Source organism: Vipera ursinii (assembly GCF_947247035.1).
Source record: "Vipera ursinii genome assembly, chromosome: 2".
Lineage (NCBI taxonomy): Eukaryota > Metazoa > Chordata > Lepidosauria > Squamata > Viperidae > Vipera > Vipera ursinii.
Window position 1 is genome coordinate 82,003,876 of NC_139513.1, and position 15,765 is coordinate 82,019,640.

Below are 15,765 nucleotides of genomic sequence, written 5' to 3' on the forward strand. Positions count from 1 at the left end.
TCACGAGCCAGAAATCAAAGAAACTGGCCTTATTTTCATCGTTCAAGCATCTGTCAGACATAAAACACAGAACACGTTTAATTTCCCACAGCTACACATTCCAAATCAACAGTGTATGTGGGGTGTGTCTATGTGTGTGTGTTGGGATGGGGCAGGGAGACAGATTCAGAGCCAACGGTAATTATTCCTGACAAAGTAAAGAAAAGTTTGGAGACTGGAGAATGATGGGATGGTTAGAAAGGACTCACTGTGAGATTTTTCCTAAAACAGGGAATATGACACTTCTAGAAAGGCAGAAATCTGTTTTGTGGCTAGCTAAAATATCTTTGGTGCCATTCATTTTTTTTTGTATCCAATTTCAGAGTGCCATTACCTGCATGCATATCATGAGACGTAGAATTTAACGGTGAGGAAAAAGTATGTGGATATCTTCCATAAATATTTTGAATGGAGGGAAAGTAATACTTGTAGAGTACTGCTATACCTTATAGAAGACTCAGATTTTGTGCATTGGAGCCAAACTGGCGGGAGGCCCTGACCTGTGAATAAGGTGATTCGGCCTCTAGTGTATGAGCATTTATACCATAATAAATCTGGAAGTGTTTAAGGTGCTATATAACATACTAATATTTTCCCTCTACAGCACAAAATTAAATAAATGACTTCCAAAATAAATAATACTGTGGATTTCAGTGAGATAATTAAATCTGCACTCCTATACCATTTATCTGGGAATAAGCCCTCTGGGCTTCATTTCTGAGCAATTATGAATGTGATTTCACTCTGTGGAATCACAATCCAATTTTACACGCGCGCGCACACACACACACACACAGAGCCATTCCTTCCCTTGCAGCAAACTCTATAGAAATTTTGCCTCAATTTACCTCAGTTTTAAAAGTCCTTAGATAACGATAAATAAAAAGTTTTCAGAAAACAAAGTATGTCTATATGAAACATTAAGGAGATCAATACAGCCTTGTTTAGCAACCATTTGTAGTTATGACAATGATGAAAAAGTACCTTTGCGACTCATCTTTCCATTTACAACCTTTGCAGCTCTGTAAAGCAAAGGAAAGCTGAAATAAAATCATAAGCACGGTCATGATTTCACTTTGTGACCATTTCACCTGATGACCGAGTTGCCAGTCCCAGTTGTAGTCACTAAATGAGGACAATAATTCATTTAGTGACCAGTCAAAGTTACAATGGCACTGAAAAAAGTGAATTCATACTTACAACTGTTGCAGCATCGCCATGTTCACATGATTGAAATTCAGACGCTTGGCAACTTAATCATATTTATGACGGTGGCAGTGTCCTGGGGTCAAGTGATCACCTTTTGTAAGCTTCTGACAAGCAAAGTCATTGGGGAAACCAGATTCGCTTAACAACTGGGTTAGAAACTTAACAACTGCAGTGATTCACTTAACAAGTATGTCAAGAAAGGTTGTAAAATTCACTTAACAACTTCTTGCTTCACAACAGAAATGTTGGGCTCAATTGTGGTCGTAAGTTGAGGACTGCCTGCAATATCTCTATTTAAATATTAATCATTATAAAACTTAAAAACAAAAACCATTCAAATTTTAAATTTTGACTTTCTAGATAGTGTTGATTGTGATTCTGAATTTGTCAGAAGTATCGATGCAAAAACCCTTTCTGGCAGATGCTATTTAATCTGCAGTAAGACAGACTATCAGCACTATTGAAGGTTTTAATATGCTTCCTTACATTAGTGGTGGCAGAAGCGATAGACTGTAAAGATGCTATTCTCCTTGGTGTGTTACCTCATAACAAGCTTAGGATGGGTTTTTCACTTGCTATCCAAAACATAGCTAATTATTCTCATCTGGAAAAAAAAAGAGATTGCATTATGCAGAATTTGTAATATCAAATTAATTGCACGGCATGTGAAACTCATTGGGCTTTGTTACAGATAAAGATGGTCCTTGAGTTATGTCCATTTGTTCAAGGATCGTTCAGAGTTACAACAGTGCTGAACAAACGGATATATAAGTGGTCCTCAAAGTTCTTCCCATTGCAGCACTGCTGTGGTCACATGATTAAGATCTGAGCACTGGAGTACTTGTTTCACAATTACTGCGTCAAGACAGTCATGGTCACCCAATCACTAGCCTTCCTTGCCAGCTTCCCATGAGCAAAATCAATGGGGAAGTTGGTAGGGAGAATCACAAATCACTCCAGTATGTCACTTCTACTTATTCCCTTATTCCTCCACCTCCTGAAGCTTATACTGGGTATCCCAGGCCTTCCTACAACTCATATGTAGTCTGTGTTGGTCCTCCCATCTTCTCCAATTCATACATGGTCTGCACTGGTCCTCTCATGCCCTCCCCAGCCAACCTCCTTCTCCCGTGGCACTTCCATGCACCTTGTCTGGGACTCCTGCCTCTTCCTGCTTAATAGCTTGTAGGTTGTGGGGTTAACAGTCAGCCAGGATTGCTGTTGAAAATCAATGAGGTCACATGGTGTTGCACTTATGACTATTTTACTTTGCTACCATCGCCTGAGTACTACTGGTAGTGTCATGGATAGTCATATATCAGGGAATTCTGCAGTATGTAGTGAACTGGACTTGATGACCTCTTAGGTGTCTTCCAATTCTGTGATTCTATGACACTCAAGATGTATCTGAGGACACTGGTCCTGTCTGCTGAGTGTAATCCTGCTAGGGATTCTTTTCGGGTCAGTCTTTTTACATCAGATTTGCACCATTTTGAAAGGTTATGAATATCTTCCAGAAATTCAGTTGGAATTGCACTGAAGTTCACTGCAATTTTGTGCTTTGGATCTACTCACAGCATAATCTAGCGTGCATCACGGAAACTTGGCTGGGCTCGGAGGGAGGGGTGCCTCTCACCGAGTTATGCCCGCCGGGTTTCCGGGTGCTGCACCAGCCACGGGCTCAGGGCAGGGGTGGTGGGGTGGCAGTGGTTATTCGGGAGACTTTGTGCCCCCGGGAGGCCACCATTGTCCAGATGGCCGGGAGTGAATCCCTTCTCTTGAGATGTGGTCCTCGGGTTCAGTTGGGCTTGTTGCTCACATACCTGGCGCCCAGCTGTGTGGCAACAGCCCTGCCTGAGCTGCTCGACACCCTCTCAGGGTTGGCGGTGGAGTTCCCCAGGCTTATAGTCCTGGGTGACTTCAACCTGCCATCACTGGGGGGGTCGTCGGAGTCAGCTCGGGAGTTCATGGCTTCCATGACAGCCATGGGCCTGACCCAGGTTATTGAGGGCCCTACTCACGAGGGGGATCATACTCTCGACCTGGTGTTCCTGTCTGGACAGTGGTTGGATGATCTGGGAGGGGGTTCTCCGTCCATCACCCCTCTGTCATGGTCAGATCATCACCTCCTGAGGCTGGTTTTCCGTCATGCCATCCCCCGCCGCTGGGCGGCGGAACCGACCAGGTGGTTCCGCCCCAGGCGCCTAATGGACCCGGACCGGTTCCAGAGGGCGCTTGGGCCGATACCTATCACCCTTACCCACAGCCCAGTCGATGCTCTGGTGGAGGCCTGGGAAACGGCTGCCACCAGGGCACTCGACTGCGTTGTACCCATGCGACCTCTGACTCGGCGCAGATCCCGTTGGGCCCCATGGTTCTCTGTAGAGCTCCGGGAGATGAAGCGTCGGAGACGAGGTCTAGAGAGCGGTTGGAGATCCAGCCGGTCCGAATCCGACCGATTGCAGTTAAGAACCTTTATAAGGTCTTATCTTGCGGCGATAAGGACGGCGAAGTCTAACTACTTTGCCGCCCTTGTCGCGTCCGCAGATAATCGCCCGGCCGCCCTGTTTAGGGTGACTCGCTCCCTCCTTAACCAGGAGGTGAGAGAGGATCCCTTGCAGGGACGAGCCGAGGAGTTTAGTCACCATCTGGCGGACAAAATCGCTCTGATCCGGACCGGCTTGGACTCTGACTGGGCAGAGTCTGACGTGGAGGAATCAGGCGGTCTTGAGCATGTTATCTGGACTGAGTTCGACCCTGTTTCCCCTGATGATGTGGACAGGATCATGGGGAGACTGAGCACCACCACCTGTTTGTTGGATCCGTGCCCCTCCTGGCTAGCTTATGCGGCTCGGGAGGGAACACGAGGCTGGTTCCATGCAGTAATAACTGCTTCTTTGAAGGAGGGTGTCTTCCCTGCCGCCTTGAAGGAGGCGGTGGTGAGGCCCCTTCTCAAGAAGCCTGCTTTGGACCCGGCTGTTTTAAACAACTATCGTCCAGTCTCCAACCTTCGCTTTCTGGCGAAGGTTGTTGAGAGTGTGGTGGCGCATCAGCTCCCTCTGTTCCTGGAGGAGACTGATTATCTGGACCCGTACCAATCGGGCTTCAGGCCCGGATACAGCACGGAGACGGCATTGGTCGCGCTGGTGAATGATCTCTGGAGGGCTAGGGACAGGGGTTGCTCCTCTGTCCTGGTCCTATTAGATCTCTCAGCGGCTTTCGATACCATCGACCATGGTATCCTGCTGCGACGTCTCAGGGGGTTGGGAGTGGGAGGCACCGTTCTACGGTGGTTCTCCTCCTACCTCCAGGGCCGCTCGCAGTCGGTGTTGACAGGAGGGCAGAGATCCACCCCGAGGTCTCTCATTTGTGGAGTCCCTCAGGGGTCGGTCCTCTCGCCTCTCCTGTTCAACATCTATATGAAGCCGCTGGGCAAGATCATTCGTGGTTTCGGGGTGGGGTATCACCAGTACGCTGATGATACCCAACTTTTTCTTTCCACCCCGAACCAACCCAGCGATGCCCTCTCCGTGATGTCCCGGTGCCTGGAGGCGGTTCAGGTCTGGATGGGGAGAAACAGGCTTCGTCTCAATCCCGCCAAGACTGAGTGGCTGTGCATATCGGCATCTCGGGTTAACCAAGTTATTCCACCTCTAACGATGGGGGGTGAGGTGTTACCCCCCGTTGATAGGGCTCGCAACTTGGGCGTCCTCCTGGATTCACGGCTCAATTTTGAAGACCACATAGGAGCCGTGACCAGGGGGGCTTTTGCACAGGTTCGCCTGGTGCGCCAGTTGCGTCCCTATCTGGACCGAGATGCCCTACGCACAGTTACTCATGCGCTCGTGACCTCCCGTTTGGACTACTGTAACGCTCTCTACATGGGGCTGCCCTTGAAGACCACTCGGAGGCTTCAACTGGTGCAGAATGCGGCCGCGCGAGTTGTTATGGGGGTTTCCCGATACTCCCATGTAACACCTCTACTCCGCGAGCTGCATTGGCTTCCGGTTGCCCTCCGGGTGAAATTCAAGGTGCTGGTTATTACCTATAAAGCCCTACATGGCCTGGGTCCGGGCTATTTGAGGGAACACCTGCTGCCGGCATCAAACGCCCTTCGCCCAGTGCGCTCCCACAGGGAGGGTCTGCTTAGGGTGCCGCCGGTGAGAGATTGCCGGCGGGTGACACCCAGGGATATGGCCTTCTCGGTGGGAGCGCCTGCCCTCTGGAACCAGCTGCCGGTGGAGCTGAGGACTGCCCCCGACCTCCGATCATTCCGCCGGGGCCTGAAGACCTGGCTCTTTGAGCTCTCAGGCCCAGGCTGAGGAGAAATTTTTAATTGGGGTTTTAATGTATACAGGGTTAATTTAATATTTTTTTAATTTGGTTTTTTAACTTTTATATGGTGGATTTTTAACTCCCTGTAAACCGCCCTGAGTCCTCAGGGAATAGGGCGGTATATAAATGTAACTAATAAATAAATAAATAATAAATAATCATCCAGAAAGTATTATATAATAGACTGATCTTTGTTTTTGCTCCATTATTTGCTCCTGTTATTTTTACCCTCTCTGGCTTGAATCTCAGCACACTGTTAACCTTTTCAATTGGAGATAAAGTCTGACAAAGAGATGGAAATAGGAGTGGTGAGCAAGTATCAAGAAATAAATAAAAAAGTAATATGGCTTAAAAGTTGTCCTGAAAAGCATTGGAACAGAGCAATATTCTATGCATCCTTTAAAAATATGTGTATTTTGTGGACTTCCAGAGAAGAAAGGGCAAATTTGATGGCTGATTATGGTTCCATTAAAAAAAGGAACCCACAACCAAGTGGAATGAAGAACTGGTGAGAGGACTAGCTCTTCATAATTCCTCTGGACAAGGAGAAGACTTGAGCCCCTGTTATTTACCCCAGCTCCTGGCAACTTAGCAGTTTGAAAGCATGCAAATGCAAGTAGATAAATAGGTACCACTTTGGTGGGAAAGTAATGGCATTCCATGTGCCTCAGCATCTATAGTCATGCTGGCCAAATGATCACAAAAATGTTGTTGGACAACACAGCTAAGAAACGGAGATGAGCACCACCCCGTAGAGTCAGATACAACTGGATAGGAGAAACTTTTACCTTTACGTTTAAAAGGGATATACACATAATACTAATAAACCAAAAAAGTGACTTGGATAACTTTTCTATATTTGGTTTACAAAAGAGACCTTTTAAAGCTTCAAGAATGATGTTCGGAGGGAGGGAGAGAAAAAGATGTAAAGAAATAAAGTTTAAGGACATTATTTTAAAAAGATTAAAGATTGAGGTTGTTAAAATTAAAAGGAATATAAGGTTAGTTTATTTGATCAAAGTTGTTGTTTCTGCTAACTTTTAATGGACCATTTCTGACATCAGGACTGAAATGACAAGACTTTAAAGACTTTTTTATAGATAAGAAATGAGATATGGGAAGAAGGGATCGTTTTGTATTTTAAAAGAAGGTGATATAACTATACTAACTTTGTATGTACTTGTTGTGATGAAGGGGGAAGTCACAGCCACCCAACCACACACGCGCGCGCACACACACATACACTGCTTTACTACAGTCTTATTTTTTCTTTTCTGGACTTTCTATTTTTTATTGTTTTTAAAGCTTCTATTAGCTTTCATCTTTTTAACTGTAAAGTTTAATAAAATTACTATAAAACCAAACTATATGTATACAAATATACCTGGAAATAGATATCCATTATATTATGTCTGATTAATGCTTGGACATTTTAAACCTGCTGCCATGCAGCTTTTAGAAGGAATACAGGTAGAAGTAATGTTCTGTTGGGGAAACCTACTTTTCAGGTGCACAACTGTAGATTCACGGAGGATGGAGATGCTGCAATTCAAGGTGATGTCTTTGCTTTCTTTATCTCTCTTCCTAGGTACCAGATCCATACAGGTCTACAGCACTCAATCATTCGTCCCCGACAGCCAAATTGCCTGCCTCTGAACCAGGTCACTCTCCCACAGAAGCTGCAGGAAGCCGGCTACTCTACCCACATGGTTGGCAAATGGCACTTAGGCTTTTATCGAAAAGAATGCCTGCCAACCCGTAGGGGCTTTGATACCTTCCTGGGCTCCCTGACAGGAAACGTGGATTATTATACATACGATAACTGTGATGGGCCGGGAATATGTGGCTATGACCTTCATGACGGGGAAAATGTAGCCTGGGAACAAAGTGGCAAGTATTCCACGTTCCTTTATACCCAGCGAGTCAGAAAAATTTTGGCAACCCACAACCCCAAGGAGCCTCTCTTCATCTACATAGCATTCCAGGCGGTGCACACCCCTTTGCAGTCCCCAAAGGAATACATATATCGCTATCGCTCCATGGGAAACGTTGCCCGTCGCAAATATGCTGCCATGGTCACATGCATGGATGAAGCTGTGAAGAATATCACCTGGGCCCTGAAGAAGTACGGTTACTACGAGAACAGTATTATTGTCTTCTCTACAGATAATGGAGGGCAGACGTTCTCTGGGGGAAGCAACTGGCCGTTGCGAGGCCGCAAAGGAACATATTGGGAGGGAGGAGTGCGTGGCATTGGATTTGTCCACAGTCCACTGATTAAACGCAAGCGAAGGACCAGCAGGGCGCTCATTCACATAACTGACTGGTACCCAACCTTAGTGACTTTGGCTGGGGGCAATGTGTCTGATGCAGATGGCTTGGATGGCTATAATGTGTGGCCAGCTATCAGCGAAGGCAAAGAGTCACCACGGACTGAAATCCTGCACAACATCGACCCTCTGTACAATCGTGCCAAATATGGCTCTTTACAGAATGGGTTTGGCATCTGGAACACAGCAGTACAGGCCTCTTTAAGGGTGGGAGACTGGAAACTTCTTACTGGAGACCCTGGCTACAGTGACTGGATCCCGCCACAGACTCTGACCAACTTCCCGGGGAATTGGTGGAACTTAGAGCGCCTGACAGACGGGATGCGTCAGTCCATCTGGCTTTTCAACATCACAGCCGATCCGTACGAGCGCTATGATCTGTCAGACCAGCATCCCGAAGTAGTCAGGGCTCTGCTTCTTAGGCTGGTCAATTACAACCAAACGGCCATCCCTGTCAGATATCCTGCGGAAAACCCACGGGCTCACCCTGACTTCAATGGTGGTGCCTGGGGCCCTTGGGCCACAGAAGAGGATGAAAGGTGGGAAGGAAGGCATGGAAAAACAAAAAACAAAAAACGGAAAAAGAAGTGCAAGATTTGTAAGCTACGCTCCTTTTTCAAAAAGTTGAACACCAGACTTATGTCAAACCGCATCTGAGATGGGGCAGGCTGGGTTCTTGCCAAAAGGCATGTTGGAAGAGGGCTGTTCCAAAAAAAATGGAAGTGGGAGGGGGGGCAGATTAGTAGAGTATTCTTCTTTCTGTTCAACTTGGAGTGAAGTGAGATGGACTATCAGCTCTTCCTCCCCTATTATGAGGTAGGGATAACCAAGTCTGCCAATCCATCCCACTTCATTTCTCTCCCCCCCCAATTTCAGCACCAACATTACTGATTCTGAATATGGGCAGTCTTTGCAACCTCTATTTGACATAGTCTCTTCCTTTTAAATGTTATGACATGAGATGGTACTTAATGTGCAATTAATCATTCTAGAAGGTTGCAGAAAAGATACCCAAAGTGTGCCATTCAGGAACTAGTGGGAAGAATATACATTCTCAGTCTTTAACCAAAGATGAAATTGTTCTTTACCCAGGGAAAGAATTGCTTAAGGATGAAATTGTTCTCTATTTGCTATTGACTCATGGAATGTTGACCATAAATAATCTTATAATAATGTTTTTTCTCTGAGAAAGTGACGGTGGATTCTTCTCTCCCTGGAGACTGTAGTTGCCTCCTTCTGATCACTTTAGTGCCTGTGGGTGTGGATACGGAAGACCTGGGACAATTATTTTTATCAGAGTTAAAACGCAGATCTGGCATGGTGCAATTCCCCCCCCCCCGAATATGTATAAAGCCAAACATCTTGTAAACGTGGGCAGGGGCATCAGTAAACACTGTGAGTGTTGCTTGAACTAAGAGCATAGCCTTATATATGCAAAAGGAGTTGATAAGAGCTGAATTTTCAGATTTGATTTACTTCCACTGAACAACTGCTCTTATATAGGTTTTTCACTATGCAGATTTTCTTTTCTGCAATTATGAGTGTACTGCAGAGGAGCTCTTGTTCATCTATAGATCTGTTCAGAATACAGAATACTTGCAAGTTGATTCCATACGTCAGTTTGTATGTAAAACAAACTATGCACATATTTATGATTAGATCACAAAGCTTACCGTTTGGGGAGCAGATGCTTGAATTTCTTCATAATGGCAGAATTGATTTTTACAAATGTGATGATTACTAGCTGAATTTATTTTTTTTTTAAGAAAAATGAGGACCCAGATTATTGGGGGCAATATGCTGACTCAGTAAACCGCTTGGGGAGAGCTATAAAGCACTGTGAAGTGGTACATAGGTCTAAGTGCTAGTGCTATCCCTAATATGGTCCTTCAGGTCTTCCAATGGTGCATACAATCATTTTATTCTCTTTCTTACCACCTTTCCCAGCATCAAAGCCTTTTTGGAAAACTAAGACTTCACATAACGTGTCCAAAGTAGGAAATTTTCAGCCTGGTCCTTTGAACTCCAAGTGAGAACTTTGGATTGATTTGTTCACTAATCCATTTCTTTGTTTTCTTGGCTGCCTGCAGTTTTCTCTGGAGTCTTCTCCAACACCAAACTTTGAAAATGTCAATACTCTTCCTATCCTGCTTCTTCAAAGTACAACTTTTGCTTTCATAGATTGTGACAGGGAGTTGCATAGATTATTCTGATCTTCGTAGGTGTAGATGCATCAGAGCATCTGAATACCTTTTCCAAGGCATTCTGGTTCTGATTCCCAGGTTCTGCCAAGTGCTATTGGGGAAAATATTGCGTTTCTTAACAGCTTGCTCCTTTAGTGTGGCTGGTTGACGCTAAAAGGCAGAAGCTATCTACCATCTTGATATTTTAATTGATCACGACTGTGAAACTAAATCTTCCTATTCAAACCATAAAATGAAGTGTCGAAGATAAAGATGAATGGTCTAGGAATCTCCAGTGGTATCTGGCTGGCAGCTGAAGGACACGGAGACTGAATGAAGTTGATTGCTGGTCTGTCTAGCAGAAACTTTTTTTGCCATCCTATATTTTAGTCACGTTGACACTTGCTGTGTTCTAAAAAAAAGGAATTTAGCAATCTGGAAAAAATAGGATATTTGGCTCTTAGGCAAGTCTGAAAAAATAAGGTTTGGCCTCCTTAAAAGATTCATTTGAATGAATCAATTCAAATCAAAGTGATTGTACCTTTTTTTTTAGGCCCGTGCAGAGGTCTTGGGCAGGGTTCTCCAAACTTGGCCCTTTTCTGACTTGTGGACTTCAACTCCCAGAATTCCTCAGCCAGCATACCTGGCTGAGGAATTCTGGGACTTGAAGTCCACATGTCATAAAAGGGTCAAGTTTGAAGACCCCCTGGTCTTGGGCAAGAGGAACTACTTTAAGGCATCGCAGAGGTGCTGTGTTCTCACGTGGTCCAAAACACTTTTTCTGAGTCACTTTCAAAGAGTGCTGAGCCCTAAAGATCACACATTATCCTCAGTCTCTAAGGCAGCGTGTGTCTTTGAATACCAATTGACGGGGAATATGAGAGTTTGGTGATGCTTGAAGGATTTCCATGGATATTTGTTGGGTCACTGCAGGAGCAAGATACTGGTTTGAATTTTCTAAGATCCATTCTGCATATTTGCCTGGAACTATATCTTTGTTTTCTTCCTCCCTTCCTCCCTACCTTGCCAAACACAGGAGTCAGCTCGTGAAAGTTGCTTTTAAAGAGAGTAGCTTTTCCAGAGCCTGGTGCTAAAGTCTATTTCTCTTCTCCTTCCTGGACTGGTGCTTCTCCTTTCTCCTTTTCTAAATGTTAGGCAGGGTTGCTTGCCTGGGGCTTCCTTGGGGCAGAGATGCTGAAGGATTGTAGGCAGATCTCAGGTAGACCCATTCTGATGAGCAGTCAGATGCTAATCTTACATTAGAGTGGTGTTGACTTTCCGGCCTGATTAAGAAGAGGATGATATCTCTGGTTTGTAGGAAGCTCCTGAAATGTCCCTGCAAAGTGACAATGGTTGTCTGAATTGTACAATTTCCTTTCGGTGTTTTGTGGAAACAGTTCCTGTATGTATACCAGGGCTTTTCAAACAGTGGTACGGGTACCACCTGTGGTACATTGGCACCTGGCAGGTGGTACGCGACCATCCTAGAAAAGTGGTAGCGGGGGAGGGGAATGAGCTGAACCCGTGGCAGCACCGGGCAAGCCTGAGCGAGAGATGGCTGGAGCTGCAGGGCTGTCAGGGCTCAGCAGAAGCGCCAGGATCAGTGCCAGGCTCCAGCTGGAGCTTGGTGCTGATCCTGGTGCTTCTGATGAGCCCAGAAGAAGCGCCAATCAGCTGGAACGTTGCAGCATCTCCAGGGTCTTGTGATTTACATTCAGATGCCTGGCAACTGATTCATATTTATGACAGTCACAGTGTCCCAGGGTCATTTTTTTTGGTCATCATGTTTCTGACGCCTTGCTAGGCGACTGGTGGTACTTGGATGTTGCCATATCCTAAAAGTGGTACAATGGGTGAAAAGATTGAAAAGCCCTGATGTATACCACCAAAGAAGATACTATCAAAAAAGGGGGGGGCAAACAGCTATAAAATCAGTTAACCATGGGGGCTGATTTTATTTACACTTACATAATGCATTTTACATTTTCTCCCCACAGGTTTTAGTTGGTACAGTGTGTGTGGGCGAAAGCCCTGCTGTGAATTTTTTTTTTTAAAAAATGTTATTTTTGTCCTTAGAGAATGAGCCCCTTTTAGGACTTGTCAACTCATTGATGAGCTGTGTGAGGCTCTTTTTCTTTCATGTCACTAAAATCTGTGACAGTTGGCAGGGCTTAGACTACCCAAGTATACAATGTACTCCTTTTCATAGTACCCTGGAGATCTGTTTCTGCCTTCTGAACAAAGTGTCATTTGCACCATAGGGCTTCTTATGGTGCTCCCAGAATGATGGCTTAACACTTTCATGGGTTAAGGAGAAGGAGAAGGAGGAAAGGGATAAGGAAAAGAAGAATTGCAATTGTTTCTTAGAAGTGGCTAACATACAATGGGTCTAATTTATCTCTTCAGAGGCATTTCTAAAGAATTGTCACTATTTGCCCATGAAGTAGGTCAGTTTTCCAAACCAGAAAGAACAAAGGATGGATAGAGCTGACTGCTAATTCAGTGCTGAATTAACACACAGCATTACCTTATTCTTTTGGATAGTCCTGGTGGAAGGGATGGCAATGACATTTACATTAAAAAGTCAGGGAGATGGAATGGGGAAATGGTTGGCAAAAATGATGGAATTTGTTCAGATGGCCAAACTGACTTTCTTGATGAGAGAAAAGACAATATCTACAGTTAATGCATCCTGGAAACCCCTTATAGACTCCTTGTGTGAAACACAAAAAAAAAACCCCTTATGATTTAAGGTAAACTTAGACATGTACTTATAACTGCTATAAAGAAATGTGGAAATTGGAAGTTACTTCTTTGCATCATTGTTCTTTCTTTTCTATTTTTTTTTTGTTTTTCTTTCTTGCATTTTTAGCTTTGTCTTTTATTTCTTCCTCTTTCTTCTTCTTATTTTATATTAGTTTTTATGAGTTTTTAGTTTCCTTTTTAAAATCTTTAATAAGATTATATTGAGAAAAACGCCCAGGAGATGCTAAAATGCATTTGGTGCTTACATAAACATGCTGGCAAATGTCAATTTTTAAACAGTTACCTACATTTAGTCATGGTAGGAGGAGAACTATGGGGGCAAAAAAATCAGAACGCATCTGGTAGCACCTTTTCTGACCGACAAATTGTTATCATGTGCCTGTAATTTTATTTCACTTCATTTAGTTAAAAAAAAATAACTATACACAAAAGAGCATTTTATCAGAATAAACCATAAGCAGTCTTAAGGAGCTTTATGCATTTACTTGATTACATGCCATCAAGCCAATGTTAGCTCTTAAATACTGGGTAGATTTTCTCCATGATGATCTGTTCCAAATCTGATCTTTCAGTTTTTCATCCAAAGGTGCACTCATTGCCATTTTAACTGAGTTCATCCACCTTGCCATTAGTCGTCTTCTTCCTCCTCTCTTTCCTTCCACTTTCCCCAATAATAGTGCTTTCTTCAGAAAGCTAGATCTTCTCATAATGTGTCCAAATCAGGATAACGTGAAGCTTGATTATTTGCAACTCAAGTGAAAACTCTAGATTGTTTTGTTCAGTGGTTCATTTCTTTGCTTTCTTGGCTGTCCACTGTATTCGTAGAACTCTTCTTAGGACTCAAAACCAAATTTTATATATATTTATAACAGTGTGTAAAGTTGGAACATACTGTACAGTCTGTTTGCTTATAATCTGAGCCTGTGTTTCCCATCAAACCCTTTCTTGTGTGGTCCTATAATGGACAGCCAACCACAGCTGCTAGATCTTCCCTCCAGGCCTCAAGAAGATAGATAATCCTATTTCTCCCATCAATTTGAGATGCATTTGTGCTCTAAACCCAGACCTTTTTTCCTCTGCTTCTCCCGAACCAAATTAATTCAAATTACAATCCTTTAGAAAGATGAAATTACATTTGAGTAAACATGGTTATTATGCTATAAGGATTTTCCAGAATATGAAAGTATCTAATAGGGCAAGTTTTGATTGTTTGTGGGGGTGAGTGGGGCTAGGCAGCATTGTTTTATTTTAATGGGCAAGGCAACCAAGGTTGGTTGCTTGTTTGCCTGTAGTCGGAGGGCAGGGAGAAAACTTGTGTCCTTTCTGATGTTTATTTTTAATTCCAACTGCCACCAGCCTCAGCTAGCTAGCTGATAGTTAATCATCATGGCAGTTGTAATCTAAGAAACCCAGAAGACCACACATTCTCCAAGTCTGGACCAGTTAGAACTTTAATCAAGCAAAATGGGACTTACAAAATGTTTATTTTTATTTCTTTTCTCCTCCATTTTAAAAACCTGTAAATGATGTCATTTGTGCATGCAAAAGATCCCGGAACATTCTGGACCTAATTCCTTCTCCTTCCTTCAGATCTAAAGAAGTGTGGAAAAATTACTGATTTTTTTCTATTAAATTCATTCTGAAATGCATAATGCTACCTGACTCACCTGGTCTTTACCATTCTTCTTTTCCTCAGGATCCCCCAGGATCCCCCAAGCGAGAAAATATACATTATTTTTTCCAATTACATTGAAAACCAAAGCCTTTCTGTCTTTGATTTGATGCTTTGAGGAAATTTGAATCAACAAAAAATTGGTTTATTTCTCAATTTGGGGCAATGATAAAATTGTTCTTTGGAGAGGAATGCTTAAAGGCTTAAAAATCAGATAATGAACCATGGGATCACTTTAACGCCAGCTCTGAATATGTTAACTATTTGCCCAATAGTTCAGTTATTATCCATTGCCACTTTCAGTGTGGAAATTATGTGAGATTAGAAGAAACAGGCTGACCTGCAAAATGTACATGTAGTGACAGTTGGAACTTTGGAAACGTCAGAATATTTCATTGATTGGCATGAAAGGTCAAAATGTTTCACTTTGAACACAAGGAGGAATATTCATATCTCATCTCTGTTCTCGCACCCCACCTGAACTGTGGAGCAGACAGGCTGTCCAATATTTCTCTCTTGGCAAGCACGGTTCCAAATGACACTGCTCCTGCAACATCTCCATGCTGTAGGAACATATGCCAAGAGAAGGAAAACCATTCTCTCTTTTGCTATGCTTCAGAAACTAAATGTATTTTAAATAAAGCACAATTCAGTGTGTCAAGCAGACCAACCCAGAGGTCTCAGCCAGGATGTGTTCTGGCCAAAGAGAGCATCAGATTTGGGCATGAATGCATGCAAACAGGATGCCAGATCTAAATGCAGCTGTCTCTCCCTAAGTGGAGCCCCATATCTTACAGTCCCATTAAACCCCAGCCTGCTCTGCCTGTCACTCTCTTCAAGCTTGGAAGCTGTGAATACTTGAGAAGTATGAAATTGCCTGGGGGAGCACTCTGAAAGTGGCTGAGTTACCTCCTGCTTGGTGTCAATCCATAAAGGTCACAGGCGGTGAGAAACAGCAATTAAGTTCAAGAACACTTTGTGGAAATACTGGGTGTTCAGTGTGAAATGGCTCTTTCTGCTTTTGCAGGATGATTGCCCAGCTGCCTGGCTAGCATTTTCAAAGCCATAAGACAGTTCTGCCTTCCGACTGAGCACAATAATGTTGTGTTTTCCTCGCCTGTGTCTCCTGCTGCATGTTTTGTGAAGAATTGAAGCCAATTAATAGGAGTGGCCGTGTCCTGGTTCTGTCTAGAAATGACATTACGCCTAGGTACTTCTACAGCTGAACAGG

General features: G+C 43.8%; 1 protein-coding gene across 1 annotated transcript in view; it reads left to right on the forward strand.

Moving 5' to 3' along the window:
* The window catches only part of ARSI (arylsulfatase family member I), an 11,527-nt gene extending 2,783 nt beyond the window's left edge, over positions 1 to 8,744 (forward strand). Inside the window, exon 2 of the mRNA XM_083352054.1 lies at positions 7,172 to 8,744. Within this exon, the coding sequence (XP_083208180.1) occupies positions 7,172 to 8,570 (1,399 nt within the window). The 3' untranslated portion in view covers positions 8,571 to 8,744. The remainder of the gene's footprint in view (positions 1 to 7,171) is intronic.
* The last annotated feature ends 7,021 nt before the right edge of the window (positions 8,745 to 15,765 follow it).